At 39.9% G+C, this 12,584-nt stretch overlaps 1 protein-coding gene across 1 annotated transcript in view; it reads left to right on the top strand.

Moving 5' to 3' along the window:
* Positions 1 to 12,584, top strand: part of LOC104839898 (cohesin subunit SA-2-like) — a 60,690-nt gene that overhangs the window by 43,764 nt on the left and 4,342 nt on the right. The window contains exons 21-28 of the mRNA XM_010580484.1: positions 321 to 408; positions 1,422 to 1,499; positions 3,395 to 3,484; positions 4,189 to 4,357; positions 6,246 to 6,397; positions 7,243 to 7,344; positions 8,673 to 8,827; positions 8,924 to 9,052. Coding sequence (XP_010578786.1) covers positions 321 to 408; positions 1,422 to 1,499; positions 3,395 to 3,484; positions 4,189 to 4,357; positions 6,246 to 6,397; positions 7,243 to 7,344; positions 8,673 to 8,827; positions 8,924 to 9,052 — 963 coding nt within the window. The remainder of the gene's footprint in view (positions 1 to 320; positions 409 to 1,421; positions 1,500 to 3,394; positions 3,485 to 4,188; positions 4,358 to 6,245; positions 6,398 to 7,242; positions 7,345 to 8,672; positions 8,828 to 8,923; positions 9,053 to 12,584) is intronic.

Here is a 12,584-nt window from a genome sequence, read left to right as displayed (position 1 = left end):
TTTAGACTTTTTTGGGCACTTAGAGAGTGTGGATAGAGTACAGGAAAAAGTACAGAGCTTAAGCTTCTTTTTCCTCTCCTCAAGACACTACAGTTTCATTGTAAGAATGCAGACTGTAAAGCTATGGGCTAAAGGTAGCAGCATTAGATCATGAAAAACTTGATTTAATTCCCCCCCCCCCCCTCTAATTAAAAATTAGTTGTTTAATGTTATTGCTGTACATCAGATGAAGGCAAAAATAGGATACATTTAATCTGTTTGGTCAGGTGAGATTTCATTTCTTGCTTAGTGTATAATTATTGTTTCTTTTTCACTTGCAGTGCCCATGATCTCACCAAGTGGAATCTGTATGACAAGACTTTAAGGTTGTTGGTGTTTGAAATGGAACATGGGAGTTTGCCTGTTCTGGTGAGTTGTTAATATTTAACACTGAAAGAGGTTTTTCTTGTTGAAAGCAGGAAAATTAGGAGTTATTAAATAATCTTATAGATCAGTGTTCTGTGAGACAGGAAGATACTGTTTCCATTTCTCAGTCTGGGAAACTGAGTCTGTCTTTGGTATAATGTTACTGGAATTGGTAAATTCATGCCATAGATTCATTTATTTCGGAGATTGTCCAAAACTATGATAAACATCTGACATCTGGATTGATCCTTTGTCATGCTCAGTACTTCCCATTGCCCAGTCTTGCCCTCAGTACATAAGAAATTGTTGGGACTTACAGATTGCATGTAACCAGAAATTGGAATACTTTGAAACTCTTGCTTGCAGATTGACTCTTGGTGAAGATGGTTTGTACTTGCCAGTTGTCTCAACTGCAGCCTTTTGATTGTCTGGTTGCCTCAGCTCAAACACTGGCTGTGCCAAGGTGGAGGTGTATATCCTGGGTTTACAAGGTGAAGTACTTGAGCAGTCATGAATGTTAATCAGCCTGCGTTTTCAGGAAAGAACTTGAGGTTATTTGGGAAAGAGTGAAATTTAGTTGATTAGAGAGAGCTGGCAGCCAGTGGGTAGAGGTGGACTCCTTCAGATGGAGCATTGGAGCACCAAGGTTTGGCTTCTGCTCTGAATTTCCCTCTGGAGGAGTCTGCCTTTCATCAAAGACTGCAGAGAAATCCTGAGAAGCTAAGCTATAGTTAGCTTCTGTGAACACCCTTTTTAGTACATGGTTACTTTCCACTGAGCTTGTCAAGGTGTCAGAGTTCTGCAGAAGCAGCACCTTAGTAATGAAGTTTCTCAGGAGGCAACGTTTGCTTGTATGTAAACCTATTAAGTTTATTTTGAGGGTCTAAATACTGTACAGTGCAGAAATGGTCATGCAAGCAGCATGCAGAATGTCAGGGTTGGATGCTTTGCTTAGTCCTAAGCTTTTTGCTGTTGAGCCTTTCATATAAATAAAGGACATGTGTTTTTATTTGCAGATGATCCTGCCAGCTCTCCAGTGCATGTATTTTTCTCTCCTGTGGCAACTAACTGCGGTTTCGGAAAATTCTCCCAAGGTTGACCACTCCACGTAATTTTGAAACCCAGAGTTGTGCTTCTAGAAGTTTAAGTTGCTTTTCTGTTCTCAAATTGCCAGAAAAACCCAAGCTTTCTAAGAAGATAATTTTTGTGTTTTCTTGAGGAAACCAAACTGAGTTGAGGCATTTTCTGTCTGTCTTGCCCTCTTCTTTTAAAGTGTTTATGCTTTTTCAGTCTGCAAGAGAATAAGTGAACAATGGTTCACCTCTATTTTTACTGCAAAGCATGTGCATTGAATTCCTGGGGCTTGATGGAGATAAGGCACTTGTTCCACTGCCAAACAGTTTGTTGTTTTCTTGTATTAAGCAACAAAGAATATTCAAGGAAAAATCCAGGAAGCCCTGTTGCTTTGTTTCATTTTTATTTTCTTGTTTTACTTGTATATTTCTGGCAGAAAGTTTGAGGAAAGTGGTAATTTTCTTATCAGCTGACTATTTACTTCCTTAATTGGTTTTATAAAGTGCCAAGCTCTGGCAGGTATTTTGGAAGGAAGTCTAGTTCAAGACACCAGAGGAAAACGTTTTTATGCTTTGGTTCACATGTGAATGTGTACCTGTGTGGCTCCTCTTTATGGTGATTTCTGACTACACTGAGGGCTGCTCCTTCTGTCATTCTGTCCCCTTCCCCCGGTACTCCTGTGTGTGTACAGAACAGGACACTGACACGGACATTTGTTTTGTGTGAGAAATGCTAGCAGGGAGGTTACCCGTTTGTTGACTGATTCACTATCTATTCTCGTCCCGTTCCATTCCTGTGTGGATGTCCGCATCTCTCTCTGCTCTAATACGTTCTGCCTTTCAGTCCAGACAGTTAGCTTGACTGATAATGGGACGGCACATTTTTCAATTTGGCCTTTCATATGGGAGCAGATTTTGACTGGAAGGACAACGTTACGGCTCACTCTGCAGGGCCAAATCTAGATGTTGGCAGAGAGAGAAGTTCCAAGAGCAAAAAAGAACATTTCCTGGACAGCAGCTCTAGGATTGTTTCTTCCCCCCCTCCTCCCCCAATAGTGTTAAAGCAATGTTTTGCCTCCCCCTCTGCTCCTTCTCAGCATGCCCTGGGATGGATCCCCTTTCTTACCAAGATACAGTTGCACAGGATGAAATCCAGCCCTGCTGTAAGGGCACTTCTCTTCTATTGACTGCTCAAAGCTCAGTGCAGTGCAACAGCTGGGACCTGGTGAAGGATCAGAAAGTCTTTTATGTGGCCGTAGGCAAATCAAATAGTCTCTCTTGCTGGATTCATCTTAACTAATAGAGGTGTCTAAGTTTCTGAGTGCCAAAGTTAGCAGCCTAGTTAAACTGTGTTCCCTCTGTACTCAACAGGGGGAGAGAGAAGAGCAACTCCAGAAGGCAATTCACATTGAAAATTAGGTGGGATGGACCAGAGTTTTTATGACTCGACTTCCATCTCTAAAGTGGAAATCATTATCACTGCTTTATAAGGATAAGCTGAAGTGAATAAGGGAATACATGCTATTAGAGCTGCCCATCTTACAGGTGGAGAAACAAAGAGTTTGTGACTTGCTGAATACCACTAGCCTCAGCAAGTATGACAGATGCACATGTCCTACTGTACTTGTCACATTTCTGCACCAGTGGGGGGGCACAGAGTATATATTTTTATGGATTGACCCTTCTATCCCAAATATTGTGCCTGAAAACAAGACATGGTTTTAAAGTTGTTCACAGCTAGTAAGCTGTTGCAACTGAGATGTCCCGCTTCTTTCATAATGTCATCAGCTGTGCTATCGTAAATGAATAGTATCAGTGGAAGAAAGATACAACTGTTGTTTGTTCTGTAATTCTCTATTGAATCATAGTCCCTAACATATTTGTCCTGTCACTTTTCCTAAATACATTTTTAGGAGACTCTTTTCGCACTAAGAAGAGAGCTGAGATGTTTCAGTCAGATTTGCATGTGCTTCCTCCACCATAAGGAAAAAGATGTAAGAGAAAAGGTTTGTGTTTCTCTATTACTTAACTGGCATTCATGCTCAGTTCTCCTTTTATATGCCTGCCTTTCTTTTCATAATAGTATTTCCTTCTATTGATTTTTGCTTTTTTTTTCAGAAATAACTCTTTAAAAAAATCTTCAGCTATTTATTTTAAAGGAAAATTAAAGTTATGTTAGTTAAAATGCTACAAAAGTTAGTGCTTTAATCAAGCATAGATATATGTCTGCATGGGTCCATCTGCAGAATCAAGGCCTGAATCTGAATGACTCAATTTGCCAGTTGATAATCATTGTGTTTTCTGATTAGACTGATCAGTGTACTGGTTGCTCATTGCTTTATTAATGCCTTGCTATGAATATTACTTAAAAAAATAAAAAAATTGGAGAAATTGTCCAGTCATTAATCTGTTAAAGAGAGATATTCTAGCACAATAGAGCTCTTCATCCTTCCCATGGAAGTTTGAAAATCTTTAGGTAGTGTTAATGCATGTACTTGTATATCCTTTATCCTAAGGTACAAGTTCTGGAAGGGCTTAGCTGTGGCATTTTACCACATGTTGGGGCAAACAGAAATCTTTAGCTTGCAAGGAAGAAGTGGGATAGAAGCTAGATTGTGATTTGTAGTGTTTGATGGAGATGCAAAGTGGAGTTGGCGTGAAAAGTAACATGGTGTCTAAATCCTTCTTTGGCTTTGTTTGCTGGATACAGGCCTTTATGATACTCTGTGACTGGTTGCTGATTTTGAGTCATCAGGATTCAAATAATAATGAAGAACCAGTTGGACTTCTAGATTATCTTCCTAGCACATCACTTCAGGAAAAACTGCTTTTGTTCATCCAGAAACATGTTTTCATGGAGGAAGAAGAGGAAAGCAAAGGTTAGACATCTTCATCACCGGAGAAACAATCTACCACTTTTGCTGCCATATGTCATCTGCACTGAATGTATCAGGAAAAGGGGCTGTACTTTTTTGTTGTTGTTTTGGAGGGGTGTTTGGTGGTTTTTTTTTGCTTGGGCCCCTTTACAAACAAAGTGGCTGACCTGTTATTCACTGATCTGTATCCACTGTGGATCAGCCACAGGAAATAGCTGCCAATTTACCTGTAGGATGAAAAGGGCTTATGTAATGCAGGGATGTATGAGAATGTAAAAATATTTAGTAGACTGACTTTGGTGGTACAGATGATGGTGTTAGAGGAAGGCCTTGAAGTGTTACAGTGTGACTCTGTCAATGCACAGACATTTCTAAGCCATCAGAGTAAAGGACTAGTGGATTTTGATTTGGGGGGTGCAGGGCAGATTTAGTGGGAAATAGTAGTTGTTGCTCTGTTGCCTTTTTCAAGCACATTCAGATGCCACATTGAGGCTGTTATTGTGAAGGCTGGTTTCTTTGGGGAGTGTTTTGAAAGTAGATTGTTAGATCATTATGGTTTTGAGGCCGAGTTCAAGTGTCATGCTTTGAAAAACCAAGCATTGTTCTAGATTACTGTGTTAAACTCTTTCCTTCAGCTGTTCAGATGGAGTTCTGTGTTCAGTTTTGGGCACTACGCTTCTTTAGGTCACAGTGTATATGCAAGAAGTGATGGACCTAAATTGCAACAGGGAAATAGTAGAAGAGAATCCTTATTGGTAAAGGTAGAGATACAATAGAAAAGATGGCTCAAGTAGGTTGTAGTATCCTAGTAATGGGAGTTTTTGAAGCAGGTTATGTTTCAGCTTGTATATGTAATGTATCTGAAACTGATAAAATTGATCCTGGTTTGGGCTAGATGGCCTGAGATCTGCTTCAAACACATTTTGTATGATGCTTTCAATTTCCCAGTCCTCCCCACAAAGGATCCCTGTTGTCCCATTGCAGATTCCTTCCTGAATGAGTGTTTGTTATACTATGGGTGTCCTTGTCTGTGTGCACAGCTGGCAGCTGCTCCATTTTAGTTTTTACTCTAATTTGAAGATACTTCTGATCAGTCACTTGCTTTATGTTTGTTTCCAGGCCCACAGTTGTGCCAGAAGCAAAAACAGTCCACATCAAAATTATAGGTCAAAGACTGAAGCCTTTTGGCAATTGATAGATTACATTTGCAGCAGGAAAGAGTGTACCTCAGCTCTCCTGCTGCAAGAAGTTGTCCCCAAGCACCTTCATAGCTGTGTTGGAAGACTCTTAAGAGTATTTGTTTTCCACAAATTGTGCAGCTAGTAATTAACCCATGTTCCAGAGACTTAGTTTGTTCTTAATGATGTGAAATGACTTTTTTCTGTCACTCTTGTTGATAACCACTTGGAGAGTTTCATCTGAACTCTTCTCTTGTTGGCTGTGTATGGCAACTTTTGTAGGGTTTCCGATGACTTATGTGCTGGTTTTCTAGCATCTGTGTTATTCTAGGAAAAAAAAAAATGCAGTTGCAATTTGTCTGGTCTCTTCCATTTGGTGTGTTTGTGCCATTTATTTTGCACTCTGGTTCTGTTCTGTAGCTGTGAGCAGTGTTGTACAAGGAGATTCTGACTAGTAGAAATGCGAAAGCCCTATGAAGATCAGAGTAGAAGACTGTGGAAATGTGGAAACTCACTTTCATTGTCATCAGCTGCTAGCTTTGAAATGGAAATAAACCTGTGTTTTCCGAATATGCAGGAATGAGCGCTAGCATCTGTTGCTTAGTGTGTTGACTGAACAGCTGAGTCTGCTATTTGGATGAAAGTTGGTCATTAAAATTGAGATATCTTGAATAAAGTAGCAGAACAAAGCTTCAATGCTTTTGTTTTCCTAGACCTGACAGAAGAGGAGGACAGAAAGGATGAAAGTTGCAAACTTGACGACTTGCACAAAAAACGGAGTCTTCTTGCAGCATATTGCAAGTTAATAGTGTATAATGTGGTAGAGATGTCTGCGGCTGCTGAGATCTATAAGTATTATGTGAAGGTAATGCTTTAGATAAGGTTTCTTTGCCTATCAGTGCATTTTAGTTTTTGAAAGTGACTCCAGTGTTTGTGAAAGATGTGGGGTTAATAGTCTTATGGCTCAGAATCTTTGTATAATCACAAAAGGGCTATAAAATCAAGCAAGAGTGGGACCAGTCTCTCTTCTTTGGTCTGCAAAGGTACCTCACTGCAGACAAATTAACTGAAAATTGAGTAGAGGATATGTCTGAACATCAGCTCCTCAGCTTCTCCAGAGAGGCCATTGCAGAGAAGCAGTTTATGTCTGGGAGAGTGTCTTAAGCATAGAGATTCTGACACTGAAGCTGTCACCTTACTTCATACAGCTCACACAGTCCATGCGCAGATGGCCTAGATTTCACATGAGTCCTGGTGTTTAGACAACTGGTAGAGCTTCAGCTACTCTGAAGTCGGTTTCAGGAGAGCCAAGAAAGCACAGAATGGGCAGTTTCCTTGAGTCAGCTAACAGGACTTTGGAAATACCTGAATATGGATCTTGTACTTTACTTCATTGGGCCCAAGGCAAGCACTGGTTAAATATGGAAAACTCTCTTATTTCTCTCCTGAGGAGGCTTTGTTTTTTTGTTATAATAAATGCTTAACAATTTCAGTATAACTTTAATCCTCACATTACTCTTAAAGGAGCATACCATTGCTTTACATATGAAATAATATAAGAAGTCCAGTTTTCATATTTTAGCTTGAATATTCTGATATTGGGAGTGTTTTATGAACTTCTTGTGTCACATGAACAGTCATGTGTTTTGTGTACTCCCAGTGCTAAAGAAGGGGAATGATAATTCTCATTTGTTTTGTTGCTATTAATAGACCTACAATGATTTTGGAGACATCATTAAAGAAACGCTAAGCAAGACGAGGCACAATAACAAAATTCAGAGTACCAAGACACTGATTCTCTGTCTGCAGCAGGTAAGATTAAGATTAAAGCAAGAGGCTAGGGGGTCTTATGACAGCTGTAATCATATTGGAGTTTTTTACCTACCTTGTCATAATTATTCAAATTCATTAAAAAACCAAGTGGAAGAAATCGTTTCCTTGCCTGTACTTTCTATGTGTGTGTTGGTTTTGGATGTCATAATTAAAACTCCTTTCAAATCATTCCACCTGTTTTGAAATGTAATTTTGTGCACATTTTTTTGGTCTTGTTTTTAACCTTCAGATGCGTAGTGTGTTAGGACTGATGTGAGATTATGGAGTGTTTCCTGGGACATGGTAGGTGTCTCTTAACCTTAACAAAGGTTAAGGATATTATTCTGTGTTTTACAGACTACCTCCATTCCTATTGAATTTGAGGAACCACAAGTGTGTCTGTGGCTGGCCAGCTCTAATCCCCAGTATTTTCAGTATTTTTTTCTGCAAGAAAGTGGGTCACAGCTCTTCTGAAGGGTCTCAGTTGCTGGGGCTTGCAGCTGCTGATTGATGAGGCCAGTTAGCTATTTTAGCAGCTGCTTGTGCCAGCTCTGCCCATGACCAGAGCTGCTTCTAGCTTGGAGTTGTGCTGTAAACCACAGAACAGGCTCCTCCCAGGGGGTACTGATACATGAGCTTTTCTTATTTCACACACATTGCCAGGGGCTTAGATCTGTGAACTAGCCCCTGAAATCTGAGCTTAGATGAGTCTAAGCAGCATTTGGCTACATATATTCTGCTGACATAGTCAGGACTTTGTGTTTAGGTATCACATAGACAACAGGCCCTTTTTGGCCTTTGGTTGACCTTGAAAGTTAACAGGTTGAAGAGAACAAGCTACCTCCATGTTCTGTTAGGAAAAAAAACCCAAACAGAGTTGACTGGGCTCGAGATGTGCTCTTGACCCAGTCTCACTCTCAGAAATTGGACTACACTGCTGTCAAACTTGCTGCTTTATATCTGCATTCTGATATTCTGAAAGCCTCTCAGGTGAATTAGGCCTCTGGGGCTTGATTCAGAAGCCCCAACAAGAGATGGGGTCAGTGGAGCCATCATCTTCAGGAATTAGTTTTCTATTTATGCACATAATTTTTTATTTTTGTTTTTTTGATTTGTGCCTATCTGTTAAGCACAACAGTGTCCTTTGTATGAGTTCCTTGTTGTTGTTCCAGTTGCGTGCTTCTGAAGCACATGACTTACCTGCTTTTTTGTAAGGCTTCTGTCTGTGTAAGCTAACTGTTGCTTGCTGTGCGTGTCTCTGTGTCCTCCTGGTGCTTTGTTTGCCTGTAGGATTACATATGGTTGCTTATATAAGACTTCTTTTGCAGCTGTTTCAGACACATGCAGAAAGCCAAGACAGCAGTAGCAGTGTGGACTTCTACTCTGCTTCCTTCACAAATATGAAGGAACTTGCTCGTCGCTTTTCACTAACGTTTGGCTGGGACCAAGTGAAATCTAGAGAATCTGTAGCCATGATACACAAGTATGTGTCACATAACATCACTTTGTCCGTGGTCATTGCTTTTGTTAGTTGTCTGTTTTATTACTCTGCTCTTTTTTTTTTTTTTTCTTCCAATAGGGAAGGGATTGAATTTGCTTTTCAAGGAGCTACTGGAGTAGGTGGAAAATGCTTGCCTCCTAACTTGAGCTTTCTGTTAATCATCAGTGAATTTTCCAACAAGCTGCTAAAGCCAGACAAAAGACTAGTGTAAGTTAAGTTCTTGTACACTGTCATACACAGTTTGTGTTTTGTGTATCCCTATACATGGGACACTTGACCTTCAGTGTTGCAGAAGTTGCTCAAGGGCTTTGCAGAGAACCTTTGAAACCAATCTGCCCCTAAGGCTATTAGTTTGAGAGACACTCTTGAATTTTGTAGTAGCAGTTATTTCAGATTGTATGTGCAGCATGCATTCTAGATCTTTTTTAGACATAGTTGCGGCCACATATGACAATTCTTCTCAAGGAAAGACAGTGTTAATTTGGTGGAAGAGATTTGCAACTTGACTGGCTAGTGGAGTGGCAGGAATGCTTTTCTGAACAGAAGTGTAAAGCAGAAAAGATTGAGGAAGAGGTAGTGCCCAGATCATTATTTTGTAACAATCTAATTCTGCAGCTTCAGGACTCAATTATGTGAGTTCCATGGAATATATTTGGAATAGAAATATACATGACACTATTCATAATGTGGATATTGAAATTCAAGAATTTAGTATTTACAGGGGATGCCCTGATCCATTTGGGCCTGTATTTTACAGTGGTTTAAATATTTACATTTAATAATATAAGAATGATAGCCTTATTTTGGCATCATGGGGCCTTATCCATCTGAACAAAGAAATGTATGATTATGTCTCTTATTCCGTTCTTCACCTGCCTCAACTCCAGTCGTTTTTGAGAAGGAAGTAATGTTCTTCCTTTTATTTGACCTTTGTCATTACTTGCCTAGTCAGTGCTGCTTATTTTGGATCTGAATCTCTGCACTTCAGTCTTCTATTTACAGATACTGTAAAAACTATTGCAAAATACATAACAGGTATTTCCCTTTTCCTGAGAGTATATTCGAAGACATGGGAATGTAAGATGAAACATTAAGACACACCTGCCTTTTTTGAATTTCTGAGCAAATCAGTCCAGTACTTGACAAGAAAAGTTCCACTTTGGAGAAGAAGTCAGCAGAAATGGAAAAAAACCTAACCATCACATCTTGCTGAGCCCTGTATAACTTGTTTGCTCCTGTGTCGCTTTGTCTTAAATTGGAAATTAACTTCCATGGGGATCATCAATCATTTTTTACATAGCAAGGGTCAAGAGTGGTAAAATATCTACTTTCCTGTTACTTTACCTGGCAAACACAATTTATTAGTGATTGCCAGCTACCCAGACAATGTATTTTAAAATATTAATTCAAACCCAAAATGCAAAATACAGAAGAATAATATTTGATATATACTGATTACAACCCCTGGTAAATCTAAAGTGGATAATCTATGGGTAGTGATAACTTCCCTTTCTATTCTTGCATTTTTCTGGGGGAGAATCTTTGAGATCTACGACTAGAATTGGTTTTCATAGAACCATAGAAACACAGAATGGTTTGAGTTGGAAGGCACCCTAAAGATCATCTAGTTCCACCCCCCCTGCCATGGGCAGGGACCCCTTCCACTGGACCAGGTTGCTCCAAGCCCCATCCAACCTGGCCTTGAACACTGCCAGGGATGGGGCATCCACAACCTCTCTGGGCAACCTGTTCCAGTGCCTCACCACCCTCACAGGGAAGAATTTCTTCCTTACATCTAATCTAAATCTACCCTTTTTCAGTTTAAAGCCATTACCCCTTGTCCTGTCACTACATGCCCTTGTAAAACGTCCGTTTCCAGCTTTCTTGTAGGCCCCCTTTAAGTACTGAAAAGCCACAATCAGGTCTCCCTGGAGCCTTCTTTTCTCCAGGCTGAACAACCTCACCTCTCTCAGCCTGTCCTCATAGGGGATGTGCTTCAGCCCCCATTTCGTACAGTTTCTGTACAACTCTGTCCATGTTGTCTGGATTTTAAAGAGCTGTTATCATCTGTGTGGTGACACTTGTGTAGTAAGTGGATTTCTGTTAATCCGTCCTTGAAAAAATTTGTCATTTCATTTACCTCCAAGGAGTAATTTTTAATTAAACAGGAGGAAAATAGTTCATCATTCATGTGGGCAGATTTAAATCTGAATCCTGATAATTTTTTTCATAGGGCTATATTTAACTTCTTGATCAGAGGTTATATACCAGAAGTATATTACTGAATGTATTAGATACATTCAGGTAGGTTCATTCATTGAAAACTCTTGTGGGAAATACAGAACCTAGCAGGGAATGCACTTTGACATCAGTTGTTACTGCTTTGGACCTTCCTACTGCTGCTGGGAACAAATGGGAAACAATAAAATTCACAAGAGGGGAAATTGCAGTTTTATCCACAACTACATTCAGACTGTTTCTAGAGTAACAGTTTCTATTCTGGGAGGCCTAAAATGCCTTGCAGGGTCTGGAGATTATATTTCCTCTTAGAAATATTTAGGTTTAGCTCCATCATAAATTACTGGATGGAATGTTTTAGGTCAACATGAACTTTCAGAAATAAACATCTGGTTATTTTCATTTTTATTATTAATCATAGGATTGATGTCCAGATCTGTATGTTAACATATGTGAATGTACCTGTAACAGATGAGATACAGAATATGGGCATTTGTTAGAAAGGAGTGTATTTCAACACCATCAAAGTCTATGGATTTTAACCTCCTCCCCTGTAATTGCCCAGGCTGTAGCAGTAAAATACCTGACTTGTCAATTGCTCTGTGCCACAAAATGCACACAAGAAATGAATTATTGAATAACAAGCCGCATGAAGGGCCTGATTCCTGAATCAGTAGGAGTCTTTCCATTGACATTGATAGCAGTTGGATTAGACCCTAAAACAGTAGTTACAATACATGCTTGTTTGAAACCAACAAATTCCATTACCAGGCTTTCTTGATCCCTGGGGCCCCCAGAGTCCAGGACTCTAATTGTTTCGGAGTCGGTGCTTACCCTAACCCCCTCCCCGCACTGGTTTTCTTGTTTTGCAAAGCGAATGAAATGTCTGATATTTTCCAGGCCACACTCCTAATCAAAGAAAGAATAATATACTGTACAGGCTGGTGTTAAAACTGTCACTTTTGGTATTTGCTAAGGTGAGGTCTGTTTTAACAACACTGGGCTTGATTTTGAAGTGATGAGCTGTAGCTGAAATGTAGTGAATATCCAGTTTCTAATCCTGAGTCAGACTTTGGTTCTCTGGTCTTATTGTTATGAAGTAGGAATGGGTCAGAAAGACTTTGTCAGGAACGTCCTGTTTTTTAGAAAGAATGTTTGAAGGAGACCTCTCTGCTCCAGAAAAGGTGATGGCTTCACCTGGGATACAGGCAGGCCCAGTGTCAAGTCTCTGGATTGAATCAGACAGAACAGGGATTTGAACCAATGTTTCCCACATCCTGTGTGTTGTCACGACTGCAGAGCTGTTAACTGCTTCTTGCAGACACTTGAAATTTTATTGGGAGCCTGATATAATTGGATTGAGTTTGAGATCATATTAGAGAAAAGTTGGTTTTATTGGTTGTTCTCGTTTTTAATTTTGATAGAACAGGCACTTAGGGTGTAAATGCCCCGTTTCCTGACCTGCTGTACTATTGAATCACAAGGAGCATCTCTTGCTTGG

Source organism: Haliaeetus leucocephalus, unplaced genomic scaffold (genome assembly GCF_000737465.1).
Source record: "Haliaeetus leucocephalus isolate CR32 unplaced genomic scaffold, Haliaeetus_leucocephalus-4.0 Scaffold712, whole genome shotgun sequence".
Lineage (NCBI taxonomy): Eukaryota > Metazoa > Chordata > Aves > Accipitriformes > Accipitridae > Haliaeetus > Haliaeetus leucocephalus.
Note: the sequence above shows the minus strand (reverse complement) of the source record. Positions and strands in the feature narration are given on the sequence as shown.